This window comes from Triplophysa rosa, linkage group LG6 (genome assembly GCF_024868665.1).
Source record: "Triplophysa rosa linkage group LG6, Trosa_1v2, whole genome shotgun sequence".
Lineage (NCBI taxonomy): Eukaryota > Metazoa > Chordata > Actinopteri > Cypriniformes > Nemacheilidae > Triplophysa > Triplophysa rosa.
Window position 1 is genome coordinate 20,626,917 of NC_079895.1, and position 19,030 is coordinate 20,645,946.

The 19,030-nt window shown below is 40.7% G+C and overlaps 1 protein-coding gene across 6 annotated transcripts in view; it reads left to right on the forward strand.

The window, feature by feature from the left end:
- The window catches only part of akap11 (A kinase (PRKA) anchor protein 11), a 31,274-nt gene extending 13,074 nt beyond the window's left edge, over nt 1–18,200 (forward strand). Inside the window, exons 2-13 of one of the 6 annotated variants that reach the window (XM_057335524.1) lie at nt 438–521; nt 630–740; nt 870–953; nt 1,296–1,349; nt 1,716–1,847; nt 2,530–2,779; nt 2,964–7,173; nt 7,304–7,459; nt 13,163–13,249; nt 14,175–14,218; nt 14,607–14,788; nt 15,231–18,200. In XM_057335524.1, coding sequence (XP_057191507.1) covers nt 459–521; nt 630–740; nt 870–953; nt 1,296–1,349; nt 1,716–1,847; nt 2,530–2,779; nt 2,964–7,173; nt 7,304–7,459; nt 13,163–13,249; nt 14,175–14,218; nt 14,607–14,788; nt 15,231–15,386 — 5,529 coding nt within the window. In that variant the 5' untranslated portion in view covers nt 438–458 and the 3' untranslated portion in view covers nt 15,387–18,200. The remainder of the gene's footprint in view (nt 1–437; nt 522–629; nt 741–869; nt 954–1,295; nt 1,350–1,715; nt 1,848–2,529; nt 2,780–2,963; nt 7,174–7,303; nt 7,460–13,162; nt 13,250–14,174; nt 14,219–14,606; nt 14,789–15,230) is intronic. The other 5 variants (XM_057335525.1, XM_057335527.1, XM_057335526.1 and 2 more) reach the window with 5 other exon arrangements.
- The last annotated feature ends 830 nt before the right edge of the window (nt 18,201–19,030 follow it).

Sequence of the window (19,030 nt, forward strand, 5' to 3'; positions counted from 1 at the left end):
TTAGAGCTCAGGCCTTTTTCTCTTTATTCACGTTTGCATTTGCAGTGTCCTGATAAGATCTCATGTCAGGTATTGCTGCAGCACAGTGTGTCGGTTCAGGCTATGTGAGAATATGATAACAGGCTCATATTTGGCAAACATACAGTCCTAGGCCTACATTCTTCCATCATATATACGCCCACCCCACAAGCATAGATGGCCCGAGATAATCTGCCTGGCTGTGTGATGTATAAAAGTTTACAGACAGTTGAACTTTAACAGTATCTCATGCACTGTAAATTCACACCTGTGTTTTAAGTTTATGGTTTACTGGAGCATTTGGAATGCCTGTGTTTTAACCATAAGAGTCAGATCAATATAAAAATAAGATTTACATGAGAAATTGGACCACCTTGGTCACAACATATTTAATTTTCCCCATCTTTTTCACTTTAAAGGAGAGGATAGCCTTCAACATCATGGACGCATGTGCACGTATTAAAGGGGCCCCTTTAAAGAACCGTGCCACCATGAGGAAGGAGGTACAGAATTATGTTGGCAACTATGATTAGTACCATAATACATTTTAGATGTGTGCATTCTTTTTGGAAGCTCTTGTTTTCTCCCACAAATGTTGTTTATTTGATCAGACAATTCGTGAGGGCTCGCACCCGTGCCTAAAGAGCCTGTTGAAATACAAGAAGGAGCTCTGCAATGTGGTAGTGGATCTACATAATAAGGACACGCATTGTCTTTCTGAAGTAAGCATATTCTTGCAATTCAGAATTCTGTGAAATGTTTATGGAAGTTTATACGAGCATTTGAACAGCTAAAGCAATAATTAACCATACAAATGTGTCAGCTTAAATCTTCTATGACCTCTTTTTGAGCTGAGTGATTTTGAAAGCCTCCACGACAGCAGAGACTGTATTGGTGATAAGATAATGGTTAGACTCAACTGGGACAGTTTAGCGGTGAGATTGTTTTATCTTACCTTATTACACACAAAACTGCATGTTGCCTAGGCTTGGGTGATTGTTACGAAAGAGATAACAGTTTGCAGATGCAACTGTGGCTTGTCGTTTTTGTGTTGAGGTGGCAATATTCAATATAACTTTGCAACGTTTTCATACATGAGTTGAATATAGAAGCACAGAACAGTTCTTATTAACATTACATTTATGCATTTGACAGATGTTTTTTTTACTATGCAGAGCTCTACCAATTGAGCTACATGTACACTTATGTTATTACAGAAAGTATACAGAATGTATAATTTTACTAAAAGGCATGATTGTGCCTTTTGTCTTTTATAGGTACATTATGTATGCTTACCTAGTCTTGCTGAGGGGGAGAATTTCACTCTACAGGCAAGTGACACTATTTTTCTATACAAGTACTGTGAGAAATTTGTCTTAGCATGCGTGAATAAATCATGCATGCGTGTGCTGTCTGTCACATTATCTGCACTTACAGTATGTATCATGTGAAAATTTTGGGTGGCTATCCTAACCCTATTTTGATTGTCAGGCTAATTTTATGTGTAGCACATGATTGAATTAAATTGCTTGGTAATTTTTATACAATTTCTATGTTAAAGAAAAAGTGCACAGTGAACACTGCAGTGGTCACTACTTGAGGGTTTCTGGTAACTAAAATCAGAGAAAACATTGGTAAAATCTGTTGTCACATCTTAGTCGTAGTCCATCTTTATGTCCACATTTTAATACCCAAAGGCCCTGACATCCCTCTCCACTGAGATGATGGAGCTACTACGATCACTACATGTAAATACACTTAAAGATGAAGAGATCCTGCTCCTCAAAGACCCCAAAAGGCCCTTTGAGAGAAAAGACAATATTTCTCAGGTATTTAGTGCATTTTTATTGTATTACACTGGAATAGGATTTATTTTGTTCGGCAGCTTGTTTGATGTTTTCATTGTTGTAATATCTGGTGACATGTATAGTTTTGACTAGGTCAAGCAGGACTAGCTTTGTGTTCAGATATGATACTCTGAATAAACTATGTGAAACCACAGGGGTTTTTAGTCACAACAAGAGATTGCATGTTTTCTTTCACACATATACCTGGAAATAGAAGAGTGCAGTCTAAAATCACTTTAAAGGGCCATTTCGGAGGCAAAACAAAATTTCCCCATGTTTTACTCACCCTCAAGGCATCCTGACTGAATATGACTTTTTTGTAGATTAATGCAGTCGGAGTTATAATACCACGTATAATTTTTAGAATGAGAGTGAATGGGGGAATTTTTTTGAAGCTCCAAAAAGTGCATCCATCGATCAAAGAACGGGTCATATTCAGTCAGGATGCGAGTAAAACAAGGGGAAATTTTGTTTTACCTCTGAAATATCCCTTTAAGTCAGATTTTGGCTGGCAGTTTGCAGAGCTCTTGTGAATTATGTTTACTCTCCACAATAACATTAAGTATTATATTATACCAATAAAATTATAACAGCCATGATGTAAAATCTTTATCATCCCAGCAGTTGATTGAATAATGTATCACAATATTTTTTTTTCTTTTAGCATCAGGCAGGCTGGTCAAGAGCCTTGTGTATTTTGCGGCATAGCTCCAGTCCACAGATAAGTGTTTGCACTATGCTGGGGTTGTTGGCTCGATACACAGCTGGCATAAGGTATGCCCTGGAGTTACAGGTTCTGCAGAGAGGTACATCAGAAGCTTGTCAGGCTGAGGATGATGACACAAATCAGTCTGTCTCTTCTATTGAAGAGGACTTTGTTACTGCTTTTGAGCATCTTGAAGAGGAAGATACAGGTAATTAATGAAGATTACTTGACTAACCATTGGACAGATTTTATGTTTTACCATGGGTTTTAATGAAAGGGTTATTTTGAGCCTTTTGAGTTGATCATACAAAGTTGCACACTAGGAACTTGTTTTAACTCCCTCTTGTTTTATCAGCAGTTAAGTTCTCATGAACTGTTCTCTGATTTTGCAGGTGCCCATAGTCAGCGAAACAATAGAGATGTGGCTTCCCAAACACTCCCGTCTCACTCGAAAGAATTGTCAGGATCATGCATCATAATAAGTTCTATATCCAAAAAAACAGTGTGGAAGGAAAAAGCCTCTGCACAAATTTCAGAATCTGTCCAGAAGTCAACAGCGTGGGCTGAAGATTCAGAGACCGTGTACACACCTAGTGGTCCCCCAAAGGGACGTTCTACCTCCACATCTCTTACAGAGTCAGATGAGTCAGACTGCTCAAGTCCCAGCCCTATTATATTTCTGGATGAAGTTGGATATCAGAAAAGTCTTAAAGCAAAACTTGACATTCCCAAGATCCCTGTTTTAAAAGAGGGAGTGGAAGATTCTGACTCAGAAGTTAGTGAATTTTTCGACAGCTTTGATCAGTTTGATGAACTAGACCAGTCTTTTGATTACAATATTAAGGGTCTGAAAGAACAGCCCCTCCCAGGTCAAGAAGGAAAGAAGCATGTTGCCACCTCTGGATGTAAACTTGTGTCAAGGGGATGTTCAACCACAGCAATGAACCCTCACAAGTTTGATCACAGGATTCTCCCTGCCAATGTCAAGAAACCAACTCCACTCAAACCAGGATCACCATACAGTATTCACTCTGATGCACCCGATTCCCCACGGCCACCCAAGACTCCGTGTGATGAAAACGGGCTCTTCAGTCCTGTTCGCTCATCCGCATTCAGCCCGCTGGCTGATGGAGGGTCTTTAGAGTATTTTTGGAAAGCAGATGGTGATAGCTCAGAATTACGTAAACCGCATGACCTTTGCTCGCTGTACAAAACTTACTCTGACTTTGCCAACAACCTGTCAAAAGAAATCCTTGGATCTGTTTGTGGGTACTCCTCCCCTGTTGATTTTAACATAAACAAGAACTTGAGCTGTGTCTGTCACAAGGAGTTCCAAAACACTAATGGGCACCTAATGAAGCTGTCAGACATTCAAGAGACGGTCACCATCACCAAGACACAGTCACAGTCTCTTAAGGATGGGATTCAGAAGTTTGCTGCAGACTTGGTCGAAATGAGCATTGGAAGTGCCTTAAGGGACTTGCAGAAAGGAGTGTCCTCTTGTACCACTACAGTTTGCCACTTGGCTGCAAAGCTGACCTCTTCAGTTTTTCAAATGGCCTTTCATGAGATAGGAATGCGCCATGCATATGTGTTAAAAGAGCGTGCCATAAATGGATTGGCTAGTTTCGTTGTAGGTGAAGCCATTTCTGGAGCCCTCAAAGAGTTTCTGTTTGTGAAAAAGCAGATTTTTAACAACACTGTCGCACGATTTGCAGCAGATCTTGCTGAGGAATTAGTGTTTGAAGGAATTATGGAGGTTTGCCAATTTTCACATCCCTCCACACCTCTCACGCCTAGTGACTGGTCTTTTGAACAAGAGGAGGAAGTGGTTTCTTCCTATGCCTCTGACCTGTCAGAGTCAGTACTTCAAGAAGCTTTTATAGAGCTGTCACAAGCTGATGTTACTTTTACCACGCAGGCAGCTATCAGTGTATCAGTGGATAACATATGTTATGTGAGTGCTGAGGTTGCATCTCTGGTCACAAATACTTGCAGTGCCCAGACCAGCTATCTTGGATCTCAGGCTGTAGCAGAGGCTGGAAACCAAGAGCATGATGGTTGCACAGTTAAGAAAGCCTTGTATTGTGTGTCAGGTATGGTCAGTTGTGTTCCAGTACCTGTGGCTGGTAAGGTCATATCCCATGTACGCAACTCAGAAGAACCTACTCAGTGTAAATCCAGTATCGGGCAGATATGCGAGACCAGCCCCAAAAGAACCATTTGTTGCCAAGGCAAAGTCACAACCTTCACCTCAGATACCTCTGCCGCAACTCAAACTAAATCATTGCCAGGTCTTTCAAGAAACCGGGATACTAATGAAGAACAGGAAATTATTGGCAGTTCCTCCACTGAAAGCAATTCCGGTAAACCATCAATTGGAAAAACCTTTCAGAACTTCTCTGGCAATGTCGTAGACAGTATAGTAGGTGAGGCTTTTGATCTCATGCATTCTTCAACAAAGGTAAAGAAGAAAGTAGAGGATTGTGCAGACTTTTTGAGCAAAACCATAGCAGCACATATATCCACTCCAACCCATGGAAACGTTAAATCACAGGATGCTGTTTCTCAGAGCTCGCAAGCTCAAAAAGGTCTCTTTCACTTGGTATCAAAGGGCTCTTGTGACACAGCCTCTAGAAGTATACGGCCAGTCTCTAAGCCAACGTCAGAGGTTCGTTCTGTCATTAAAATGGACACATTAGAAGTGCCCAGTTTTGATGTTTCCCCCTGCAGTGGTAGAAAAGTAGGAGAGGACATTTTTAACGCCAACTGCGTAGCAAAATTGATTGAAACCCCTAGCACTCCACCCTCCAGTCCTCAGCAGCCATTGGATGAGAACAGCGAGAAACAGGTCAAACAGTTCTCTAAAAAACTAAAGGGTAAGCTTGCAAAAGAATTTTCTCCTGCAACTCCTCCACCCACTCCTTATTACCCACCTGCCACAGATTTTAAAGAAACAGGATCAGTTTCAGACAAGGCAGATTTCATGTTAAAGCTCATTAGGTCTCTCTCAGAAGAGGCTGGCACCAATGAAGATGAGGAGGAGGACCAGGAAGATGTAACTCACTCTAGAAAATGCCAGTCAGAACTGAGCCCTAACGTCAGGAACAGAATGGTTGAGAGAGGAGCCCTTCATTATGCAGAACGTTTAGCATGCCACATTGTTTCCATGGCAACTGAGATGGATACGCTAAGCTTTGGAGATGTTAAAAAGCCAGTGGGTGAGGACAGCAAAGGCAGTGTTGCCTCACACAGTGCACAGTTCTCAGAACAGACTTTGAATTCATTGTGGACATATGCTGGAGAAGTGGCCGGAGAAGTCATCAATGACGTAAAGAGGATGGTGAGCTCAACCCATTGCCGTCACAAAACGACAAAAAGAGGATCTGCAAACTCTGCAGACAAGCGTCAGAGTGAAGATTACAAGGATGGCCTGCTGGGAGGTTTGGCCTATCAATGGTCTGGTGACGTCCAGGCATCTGTCCAAAACTCTCAGAGTGGCGGTTCAAGCGGGATGTCTTCTGACTATCCAAGCTGTGAGAGTGTCACTGACGAATATGCAGGATACCTCATTAAAGTTCTCAAGAAAGAGGGAGGCAGCAGAGAACTTATATTGGATCAGTATGCCACTCGTTTGGCCTATCGATCTATTAAATCAGGCCTTGCTCACGCCGCACAAAAAATAAAGCAGAGATCCCCTTTGAGGCTTCATTCTTATAAGCGTTTACACAGTGATCACAGCCATGGTATTTCTCAAATCCCCATATCCAAGTCATCCCATTGTGTTCTTTCTCATGGAACAGATGGATCCTCTTGTGAATCTCTGCCATGTGCTTATCAAGATGGCCAAGAAATTAGTAGTAGTGAATATGTAGAACTTGTGAACTTCGCAGAGTCGTTGGCCTACAACATCACGTGTGATGTTACAAGAAAGCTTCGAATGTCGTCCGTTAGACTGCCGAAATCTCTTACTGATTCTTGCCTCTATAGGAAATCTAATGTAGAGGACATGCCAGAACATCAAATCAAAACTATGTTTTCAGGCCCACTTTTACCCTACACAGAGACTAACAGACTCTATCATAGCACTGGCAGCCTGAATGATGGCAAATGCAACAACGGCATCATGCAAGTGATTGAACATTATGCCAGGAAGATTGTCGATGACACTTTGGAGATGACACTGGGGCCAGCATGTTTTCAAGCAGCAGGGGACAGGAGAGCCTTAGAACCCAATTCTTTCACAGAAAAGCTGGCCAAAGCATATGAATCCTGTCGCTACTGCCAAGGTCGAGATTGCTTGTTTTGCAGCAGAGACGGTCGACGGTTGAGTTTTCAGGGACTGAAAAGGAGACGAAAACAAGAGTCTGATGCCATGACTGGACTGGAAATTCCTCGAATTCACATCGATTTGGATAAGAGAACTGCGTTTGCTGAAGGAATGGTCTCCGGTGCAGTTGAGAAAGCGAAAAAGGAACTGAGCTGTACTAGCCTGAATGCAGACAGCGGAATTGGTCATGATGGCGCAAGCTTTGCAGAAAGTCTCACCACAGAGATTATGACATCCGCATTGTCCAACGTCTGCCAAACCATTAACCTTGGGTAATATTACACAGATTTCACAGAGTACTACAAACAGATTTGTACAGTCTTACACGTAAAAGTGGAAATCCTAGATTTTGAAATGTTTTTGTCAGTGGCTCATAATGACTAACTATGTTCTGTGTTGCAGTTCTCCTAGGAGAGAAGGTGTCAATGTGACAGAGTCAACAGTGAGTCAGCAGCTCAGTTTGAGTGTTGGCGATGACAGTCTTGGTAGTTGGTCCAATTTGAGCTTTGAAGAAGACCACCCAGATGAGAGCAGCAGCTTTCACCATCTAAGTGACAGGTGAACACAAATACTAAGCTTCGGGTGCTCAATTCTGTCCCCGGAGATCTACCTTTTTTCAAAGTATAGATCTAACCCTAAAAAACAAACCTTAAGCAGCTAATCATCAGAGTACACCAGAACATTAGAGGCAGGTCTTTAGGAAGGTAGAATTTGTGCAGTTCCTTTTATTTTGGAAAAACACTATTTCACACTATTTTGGAAAACTGGTTGACTAATACACAACAGTTTAAAACACTGCTTTCCTTCTTGTGCACCATTCACAAGCATGTGACTAACCATTGGTAAATAAACAGAGAAATTAATATATTGTCAGTGCCTTTGTAAACTCTCAGAGCAATACGGAGGGGAGAGATCTGTGTTTAATAAAGAGGTCACAGTAAATCTGTGACGTAGTATTTGTTACTAAAGTGTTTTATTTCATTATCACATCTGCTGGTGTGTTTGGCTTACAGTTTTCACAATTTGTCTGAATCGTCATGTTTTGTCTAAGATTTATCAGTTTAGAGTTTGGGCTGAGAAAAACCTATTTTTGAAGAAAGTTGTTACAAGATATTTGCTGATTATCTCACAGTTTTTGAAAACTGCTGGGGAACACCTAGGGCAGTGTCCTGATAAGCATTTAGGGGTATGTTTTTCAAGTTCTGTAAAATGTTAACTTTCTTTGGCTTCAAAAGATCACAGCTGTGTGTAATCTTTCAAAGGCAGGCATTGCCTTTGCATTTTTTTTTTTTTGCATTGTTCTTGGCTGTAGAGTCTCAATAGAAGCCAGTTTGACCACCATGTCTATACCTCCCTAGACACTTAAAGTTTTAATGAATGAGTAAGTGTTGTTCATGACAACTAAAGATACCATGAAGGTATCATAATATTTTGGAAAAGTGTGGTCATCAGCTTGATGTAGCGTTTCTACAGTTACCAACTCCTTCAGATGTTGTGTTCTTGAAGGAAAACCAAATGACTCAATAGACAGTTTGATTGCTTTTGATCAACTAGGTTTTCACAAAACATTGACTTAACATTTGGGCTAGGTGGTACATTGAATATTCACAACGATTTTGCTGGGAATATCCATTTTAAATAGCTTAGTGATTTTAACTTTTTTATCTGTATTTAGGTTCCTATAGAATTTGTCAATACTGTCTGATGGTCGTAAATATTGTGCTGAATGTACAGTATGATATGCTGCCTTACAAATTGACCATGGTTTTACTACAATAACCATAGTTTAACCAAGGTATTTGTAGTAAATCTTTCAAAAACCTGTGGCTACTACACTTCTACTATAATAAACCCATGGTTAATGTTTCTTTAGGGATATTGATGTATTAAAGGGCCAGTGTGTCGTTTTTTGGAGGATCTATTGACAGAAATGCTATATCATATCCATAAATATGTGTTCGGAGGTGTATAAATACCTTACATAATGAAGTGTTATGTTTTTCTTACATCAGAATGAGCTATTCCTGTCTACAGTACATACAGCGTCGATCCCCTTGCATGGAATGTTGTTGACATGTTATTTCTACAGTAGCCTTAAACAGACGAACTTCTCTACAGAACGTGTTTCATAAATATGTTATCTAATTTGGGAAAAAAGTGAAAACGTTACGACATCTTAATCCTCTCTCAGCCTCTGTAGTACTTCGAAAGATTCGCCACCTCACAGCTAGATGCCATTAAAAAATTACACACTGCACCTTTAATGGATTTAAATGAGAATGATTACACATTATTCTACATTACTATAATTTAGTTGCAAAAAAGTGGAAAACAATGTTTTAATGACTTTTTACTAGATTTCAGCCTCATTTCAATTCTTGCATCAAATGTTTAGAATCAAATTTGGCAGTAGGCCACAGTAGGTTGCTGTATGATGTTATGGTTCTTCTTATTGAAATTAAAATCACCCTTCTAAGATATATCAGAGTAGACATAAATATTAAAGGGGTCATATGGCGCGAACATGTGTTTTTCTATGTCTTTGGTGTGTTATAAGTTGCCCATGCATGTATTAGACACGTAAAATTGCAAAAATTAAAGTGTCGGAACAAAAGATGCATTCTATCTAAAAGCGAATGCTCACCCAGACCTGCCTGAAACGCCTCGTGTAACCACACCCCCACAAATCCACGTCAGTTCGTGGTATGAGTTGACTAAGACCGCCCAAATGTATATGCAAGTAAGGTGGGCGTACCTGTCAGTACAATTGCTTTGGAACATGATGTACAGTTTTTTTATATATAGATACAGTAGAAAAGATATACTGTAGAAGTCAGAAATGATCAGTCAGGAGCTGACGGAAGTGATGTGTTTTCAGCCGATTCTTAAAGATGGCCACAGAATTTGCTGATCTTGTAGCAGCAGGCAGATCATTCCACAAATGTGGAACCGATCCAGAGAAAGTTTGTGAGAGCGATTTTTTTTACCTTTTTGGAATGGCACTACAAGACGTCGTTCATTTGCAGAGCGTAAGGATGTGGCGGGTACATAAGTCTGCATTAGTGAGTGAAGATGGGGGGTGCCAAACCAGTGGTGGTCTTGTAGGCCAGGAGCAGAGTCTTGAATTTGATGCGAGCGACTTTAGGGAGCAAATGTAACTTAATGAAGAGAGGGGTGACGTTTGCTCTCTTCGGTTCATTGAAGACCACTCTTGCTGCTGCATTCTGGATCATCTGTAGAGGTTTTGTTGTGCAAGCAGGAAGTCCAGCTAATAGCTCATTGCAATAGTCCAGTCTGGACCGAACAAGGGCCTGGACTAGCACTTGTATAGCATGCTCAGATAGAAAAGGTCTAATTTTCCTGATATTGTAGAGGATGAATCTACAGGACCGAGTGGTGCTGGCAACCTGATCTGTGAAGTTTAGCTGATCATCGACCACCACTCCCAGGTTTCTGGCCGTTCTGGAAGATGTGATGGTTGATAAGCCCGGTTGAATGGAGAAGTTGTGATGGATCCTAGGGTGGGACGGGATTACAAGCAGTTCTGTTTTTGCAAGGTACAGCTGCAAGTGATGGTCCTTCTTCCAGAGTGAAATGTCGCTCAGGCATGCTGAAATGCAGTCTGATCGTCAGGCTGAAATGACAGGTGGAGTTGTGTATCATCCGTATAGCAGTGATAGGAAAAGCCATGTTTCCGAATGACAGAGCCAAGGGATGTCATGTATACAGAAAAGAGCAACGGCCCAAGCACTGAGCCCTGAGGCACCCCTCTATTGAGGTGTTGGGACTCAGAGACCTCACCTCTCCAGGATACTCTAAATGACCTACCTGAGAGGTAACACCTGAACCATTGTAGCACCATTCCCGAGACGCCCATAGCCTTGAGGGTCGACAGGAATATGTGGTGGTTAACGGTGTCAAAGTCGGCAGATAGATCCAGTAGGATGAGTACAGATATGTTCGAGGCAGCTCTTGCCAGTCTCAGGGCTTCAATGACAGAGAGCAGCGCAGTCTCACTGGAATGACCGCTCTTGAAACCTGACTGGTTGCTGTCCAGGAGGTTGTTCTGTGTGAGAAAGGAGGAGAGCTGGTTACATACAACATGCTCATGAGTTTTGGCAATGAAGGGGAGGAGAGATACCGGTCTGTAGTTATCTAACAGTGCAGGATTAAGAGTGTGTTTCTTCAGTAGCTGGGTAATACGGGCTTCTTTGAAGACTGCGGGAAATGTGCCAGTGGTGAGAGACGAGTTGATAATGTGGGTCAGAGTGGGAACAACCAATGGAGAGATGGCCTGGAGGAGATGAGTGGGGATGGGATCTAGCGGGCAGGTCGTTGGGTGGTTGGAAGACATGACCTTGGAAACATCATCTTCAGATAGGAGGGAGAAAGAGGGGAGCGAGCATGTTCCGGGGGATTGGGCGTGATCAAGAGGTGGCGGCGCAGAGAACTGACTGCTGATGGTGGTAGTTTTCTTTACGAAGAGAGATGAAAAATCATCAGCTGTTAAGTCCGATGCAGGTGAGGGGCAAGGCGGGCAAAGAAGAGCAGAGAAGGTCTTAAAGAGAGTACGAGAGTTAAGCTAGTTGTTGATTTTAGCATGGTAGTACTGAGTTTTCACAAAGGAGACATCAGCAGAGGAAGAAGAGAGGAGAGACTGATAGAGACCGAGGTCAGCGGGTTCTTCAGATTTGTGCCACTTTCTCTCAGCAGACCTGAGCGTGGCGCGATGCTCACGGAGAACATCAGATAACCAGGGGGCAGAGGGGATGCACGAGATGGCCTGGATGTAAGGGGGCATAAGCTGTCTAAGCACGAGGTAAGTGTGGAGCAAAGAGTGTCGGTGGCACTGTTAGTATCCAAGAGAGAGAGCTGTTCAGAGGGAGGGAGTGTGGCGGAGACAGCAGAGGATAAGCGGGAGGGAGAAAGTGTACATAGGTTGCGTCGGAATGTGACCAGTGGGGAGGCATGTGTAGTGTTGAGATCAAGAGTGATGAGGAAATTATCGTGTGTAGATAAGATCTAGTTGATTACCAGACTTATGAGTTGCTGAAGTGGGAACTCGCTTGAGGTCAAACGATGCAGTCAAGTTGTTGAAGTCGGCAGCCTGCGGCTTTTCAAGGTGGATATTGAAGTCTCCAAGTACCACCAGAGGAGTACCATCCTCGGGGAAGGATGACAGAAGTGTATCCAACTCCTCAAAGAAATGCCCAAGCTGACCTGGGGGACGATAGATAACTACAACATGAGTTTTAACAGGGTGGATTACAGTAACAGCATGTGACTCGAATGAAATGTTGTCAAATGAGGGTGCCAGCTGTTTGAATTTCCAGTCGTTAGGGATAAGTAGACCTGTTCCTCCACCCCTCCCTGATATGCGTGGGCTGTGGGAGAAAGTGTAGTTATTGGAGAGGGCAGCCGGTGTGGCACTGTCCTCTGGCTTGATCCAGGTTTCAGTAAGTGCTAAAAGAGAAAGACCAGAATGTTTAGCAATAGCTGTGATGAAATCTGCTTTGTTTACAGCAGATTGCCAGTCCCATAAACCAATGGTAAATGTAATTGAGGTAGTTGTGGCTGCTGAAAGAGTGCACAGATTATTAGCATTGCATTGCTTTCTACGTGATACAGGAGATTTACGAGTTGTAGTGACAGTAGAAATTTGAAAATCCATGGTCAAAAGCGGGGAAACAAGGAATATACAAAACAAATGACAAGAAGAGAATAAATAAAGTGCAATAATCGAAGTGCAAAAACGTAATACGCAAGTGCCTTGTCGGTGTCCTTGCTCGGTGGAGTCGCACAGGTAGAGTCGATGGTCTTTACGCTCTTTGGTCTTCACGTGATTAGGATTAATCGCTCTTAAATACCCGTTTTAATCACGCAATTTAATTCAGCAGGACACGCCTTCAAAATCTCACAATAACAAGCGAAACCAGCACGAGAACAAACGCGACTTCGACACGTGACACAGCGGTAGTAAACAAAGCTGCTACATTGCGTTTAAACTCAATAAGACGATATTAATCAATTACACTTACGTGCTTCTGTTGACTTCTGCCGCAAAATGCTTCTCTATGTGGGTGTGTCTCTGCAGACACACCCACATACAAAACACTAAGTATTTATCAATCAATACAATATGTACTTCATCTGCATCACCCTTCCTTACCAATCTCATTTTCAGAGTATTGTCTTAAGGTACATTTAATAATTATTCAGTGAAATGATTTTTGTAGTATCTCCCTTTTCTTCTTTCCCTAGCAGTAATGGAAACAGCAGTAGCTGGAGCAGTCTGGGTTTAGAAGGGGAGGTTTATGAAGAACATTTGTCATTCTCTCCATCAGACAGGTTGGTCTATGGAAGGAGACAAAACATGGACTCGCTCTAATTATTGCATGATGTCATGCAGATTTTATCAGCAAGTACTGAAATGTGTCTGTGTTGACTATGTCAGTTATTAGCTTTTAGACACCACTATGGAACAAAGTCCCATTTGTTGTTCTCCATTTTATACTTAACGCTAGTGAAATTAGTCAGTCAAATATTTGTGTGCGTGTTGGTAGAACTAGAGGTGTAGGAAGTGTTTCATTAAGTTTTTGTTTTGTGATGATCTGTTCTTGCTGTATGCTGCCTGCTTGAGTGAATCAAGGATACCCCAGCCCCTAATTCTCATAAGACATAATTGATCATATATGAGTGCAACATGACTCACTCTTCACAATGGCAAAAGAGATAATTTATTACATCAGACACAGAAAAAATATATTTAAGGTTGTGCAGGAAAATACCGCTCCCCAGGCATTTACTAAATATGTTTTGTCATTCTTCTTGATCTCAACATGCAATGAGAGCATGTATACCAATATATGTAAATCGGTTTCAATGAATAGATTAAAAACTCACGTAATAAATTGTTTCAATATAACTATTTCCTGTATGGAATATTTTGAATGTGGTGGTTCTTATTTAAAAAAATATTTTGTGCACTATTTCATCGTAAAAACATAGAGATCACTGCATATTTAATGTTATCGTAACTATTAGTTACTACAAAGTAATTCAATTGGAAATGTCAAATACTGTAGCTGCAATAGAGTTGGTCTGTATAAGAATTAGAATGCTGGGAGCCCGTGCATCAACCAACCCCCCCAGCACCAACCCACCCCCGCCCCGCACCAGTGTACTCTTGCTTGGGACTTCTTCTGCATGTGGTTTGCAGGTCATTGAGTCTAACAGTAACATTCTCTTCAACCTGTGAAATTTTTTCTTTCAGTGACTACACTGAAGAGAAGGAGGCAGAGGCCAGGGAGGCTTCAGGTAGTAAATGAAATTTTAAAGTATCTGTTCTTTATACTGTATATTGCCTGAATCAACAGTGTGTGGTCTGTTGATAAAAACTCAACTGTTAGACTAATTTCAACCCTTATTGTTGTGCTGTCACTCATCACATTTCAAGTGGTCTTACTTGGCTGGGCACCTGTAATACGGCCTCGTCAAAGCCACATTGCTATTTATTGATGTCCCTGAGTGCCCTGACTCTCAGTCTGGCTCCATGTGGGTCAACAGATGAGTTCAGGCTCAGTTCTGTATCTGGCCCAATTACCAGAGCGAGCGTGGGAAACTGGTTTGCTGAAGTAGGCTGTTTGCTGTTATTGTGGTGTGAGTGTGTACTGTAAGAATTTAATCGTGTGTTTTCTTCACGCAGGATCTGTGCGAGTGGAGAGGGAAGCAGGGCAAGCAGAAAGAGCTCTGCTGGTGGCGAGTACAGATGTGTGGGGCCGGGGTCTGGATCCCCAGCTGACAGCGGTGCTCCAGTGGATAGCCGTCTCTATTGCTGAGCTACCTTTAATGCAGCTCAGCCATTGCTCAGCTCTGGAGCTCCAGCAGGTGAGGATTTTTTGCAGTCATAATTGATCACACTATTATTGCCATCTGAATTCACTTAAATTGGCATATATTACATATTATAGCCTTGTCATTTAACAAAAAGTTCAACTGTCAAGGCCAATTGAAAGTATGATTTATTTATTGCTTTAAACATTCTACCTTGTGATAGCAGTAACAGTGATTATTGATAATGTTTTGATACTTAACATTTAATAATAACGTTAAAAAAAATATGTGCTAGTATGTGGTGTCAACATACACACAAAATAAACAAAATGAAAGATGAATTGGACTGATAGCATTATTTATTTATAGAAAATATCAACAGTTATTGTGATAGTAGCTTTAATGCCGTTACGATCGTGTAGTGAAAATCTGATTCTAATTCCTACCAATATCTGTCAGGATGATTTTGGCCTGATTTTATGTTTGTTTTTCCCAGCTGCCAGCTGTAGCACAAAGACTGAGGGAGAGAAAGTTCAGGGTCGGGGATCTCCTGCAGGCTCTGCTGAGGTACTTTGAAGAACATCACGGTGAAGAAGATCACGTGGCTAGAGGCCATAAGAACCTTTTCGAGTGGCTTCTAGAACAGGCTTAAATCACGATCACACGTTGCTGACAACGATTAGCCATTAAAAGATGAAGTTTCCTGTCACTTTAGAGTGATCTGCAATGTATCTGCCAAATTAGAGGCATAACCAGTTGAATGTGTTTATGTGTTGGGTATTGCTTGTGCACCCGTGGCCACCCAGGGGGTGCCATAGAAACAACTGAAGTAATCTAAGAGCCATTTGTCCAAGTGTGTGTATTGCATGCTGTGACCATAAGTACTTTTTGCTTGCTTTGACCTCTCTTTTTGTTGTCGTATTTTCTTGAAGATTAGACTGCATATCACACGTTTTGAGCGGCATCACTGATACCTACATGTTCTGATTTTCCCCTTCCCAATGTATTATAACACAAATGAAATGTTATGAGTTGGTTTCATGTTAGGGAATCCCCATTGCTGCAGGGAAGCTTATGTCATCTTCATACCTCTCCTTTGTGGTGATGTTTCCACTTGTTAAAGGGACCAGCCAAGCAATCCAGCACAGTTCCAGGCCACTGGAGGGTATTGCATTATACATAAGAAAGACAATTACAGTCAGGGGTAATTATGATAATTATTTAATTGTCATCTTTACTTACATAGTGCAGCACATTTTGGCAACAGCACATGGATACCAGTCATAACGATGTAAAAATATAGTTCCATTGATTTACCTCACGGTAATTAAAGAGTCACTTAAAATAGTTGCTGTTAAGAACCCATCAACAGATATTATCATAATTTTTTTTCAAATCATAATTCATGATTAATAAAATAATATATATACTGTAGCCATAGGAATTCATATTGGTTTTCAGTTATTTGGTATCCATGTAAATATGATTTTACTGTACAGAACGTAAAGTGAACTGTTGACACTAAACACTAAAACAACAACAGATGTAGTTCACTAAAGACTGAATGGTTTTTGTTGCCAAGTTACAGAGAACCATAAATTTACTTAAAGCTGCTAAACACGTAAACTTGCATTCGCCAAATGAGGAAACTCATAGTAGATATTCAAAAGCATTGAACCTTGTCTAGAAGGTGACATTTAATTTTCTGACTGCCTCCTGGCATTATCCACACATTGAAGGTTACTGTGATGAACTGATGAGAAAACACATGCAGTATAATCAATAATATTATCGTCACCTAGCAGGGACACTACATGAGGGACTGATCAAAAGTCTCTTCCACACTGAATGTTGTACTTTACTCACTGCCTGTCATTTAGTTTGCACTATACTTTAATATTGCACTTAACTGAGGAACGGTTACACAGGCCATTCCCTAAATTTTTTACTAGAGCCCAACAGTGTCAGTGTGTATTAAAACAATTCCTAAACAATAAATCATCAAATACTAGTAGGTACTTACAGCCAGGCCCTAAAGGATAAATGCCCTTTCAGTATTTTCCCATATCAGTTTCGCACACAAAATTAAAGTTTACTGAACTGCATGCTTTTACTGATCCAAACCCGTATGCTGTTGTTTTTTTCTGACATTAAAATAATATTTACGTGACTCTTTTCACACAATGGCTATTCATACTGCTCATCATGCTCCAAAAACACCACTAAAGTGTCATTAAACAGTCTATACATCTCTTGTGCTTTACCCCATGTTTTCTGAAGTCATACAGTCTGTGCTCTTTGTATGGAACAGACTGAAATTTAAGTATTAACTGATTATGCCTCAACTGAGGCTTGTATCTGACCCACATCCACATCTGGAATTTTAAAAATGTACCTGTTCCACCGAAAAATAGCAACATACAGGTTTGGAACATGAGGGCGAGTTATTTTCAGGTGAACTTTTCCTTTTATTTTCATGAATCATCTTAGATTTGTTGTGCTCAAATACTGATCAGGTTATAAATTAGCTCGATAAGAAGATAAACCTTAAATGAAGGCATTCGTACCATGGAAAGATCGCTGTACCTTGTCCTTGCACTGCAATATGTATGATGCGCTTTCAGTCCATGATTGTGTATTTATCTTTGTGTGTGCATGGATGTTCTCTTCATGTTATTGTCAGTACTGATTTATTCTCTTATGCATAGTTTATATTCGGCCAACACCATATATGCTCCCACGGCCCATGAGTCGTCCATGAAACACATTTCTGTATCCATGTGGTTAAGTAACATCAACGCTGCCAAATATATTTGGATCAAGACTTACATGGTATTTGTTTACATTCTTTGAAACGTTTTTAAAACCTGCCATACACTGTTGGTCATTTTCCAATATGGTAGAAGTAAATATCGCCAAAACCGTAATGTGGAAGAAGTACTTAAAACCAAGAAAATGTGTTCTTGGAAGGTTAGTAGGATGAATAACGTGAGTTGGCGCTACAAATGTCGTAACCATCAACGCTGCCTCGATCTCGGTGGAATTGTATATGCATCTGTGCTCTTGCTATAGATGGTCCGCCCTTGTGTAACTATTCACTTTATTTTTGTGTACATTCCTATCCTTCACGAATGATCTATTGATATTTTGTGTTATCTGAGGCTGCATATACAATGCAGGGTTCATGCCATACTAAACAGATGAATATTTTGTTACTTATGCAGTATTCCTCCATTGTGTCTCATAGTGTACTGGGCAAATGATACACATTGACATCTCTATTTTTTGCCTGTTTATATACCCTTGCCAAATGATATATTTAATAATTTATGTAAGTATAAGTTGCAATGGTGAGTACACTACTTGTTCCCCCAGTGAAGTTGCTAAGTAGTTTACACATTTAAGCTTAATGCACTATACCTGTACACTGTAAAAAGCTGTGGGTAATAAAGCTTTTTCATTCCAAGTGTGGATTTCGCTTGTTTACTTCAGTTCAATTTTATTTATATAGCGCTTTTCACAATGTGCATTGTTCCAAAGCAGCTTTACAGGAGAAAATAAGAAAAACAGAAAACACAGACAGGGCATGGTGATTATAGAACAAGCAAGATAATTCTATTAAAACAACGTTAACGGAATTTACCGAACCTTTAAGCTAATCTAATATAGCAGTCTGCCAGTGTGCAAGCCAACATGGCCCTGTGGTGAGGAACCCAAACTCCAATGATAAATAAATGGAGAAAAAAACCTTGGGAGAAACCAGTCTCAGCCGGAAATGCTAGGTCCCCTCTGACGTGTCACAGCTGCACTCAGTGACGTTGATTAAAAGTTACTGAGTAAATGTTTACGAATAACAAGGAGATGATTTAGGAAATTTCATTTGTTGAAACTGATTAGGTCTCATTTTGTGACTGATATCAGACAACAGAGGAATGTTATAAGCAGGTTAGATAGTAATAGCATAATGCAGCTAACTTCAAACTGCTGTCATGTGATGTAAGTTTAGCATTAAATACTAAGTATTGTAAATACTGTTTAGCATTAATGTGACAACAAATAGTCCTTTGTTCTTGGGTACTCTTGGGTTTACTCCGTATGGTAAAGATTTTTTTTATTTATAAGCTATTTGTACTATGGAAATAAGGTAACTTTCAGAATATAGACCACTTTGGAAAGCATTAACAATGCTGGTGCAATGTTGGTCCAGTGAACTACCTGTTTCATTTTTTAAACTACACAAATGTTTGAACAGAATACAACCAACAGATCATTTACAACCAAATCAAAATGGTAAAC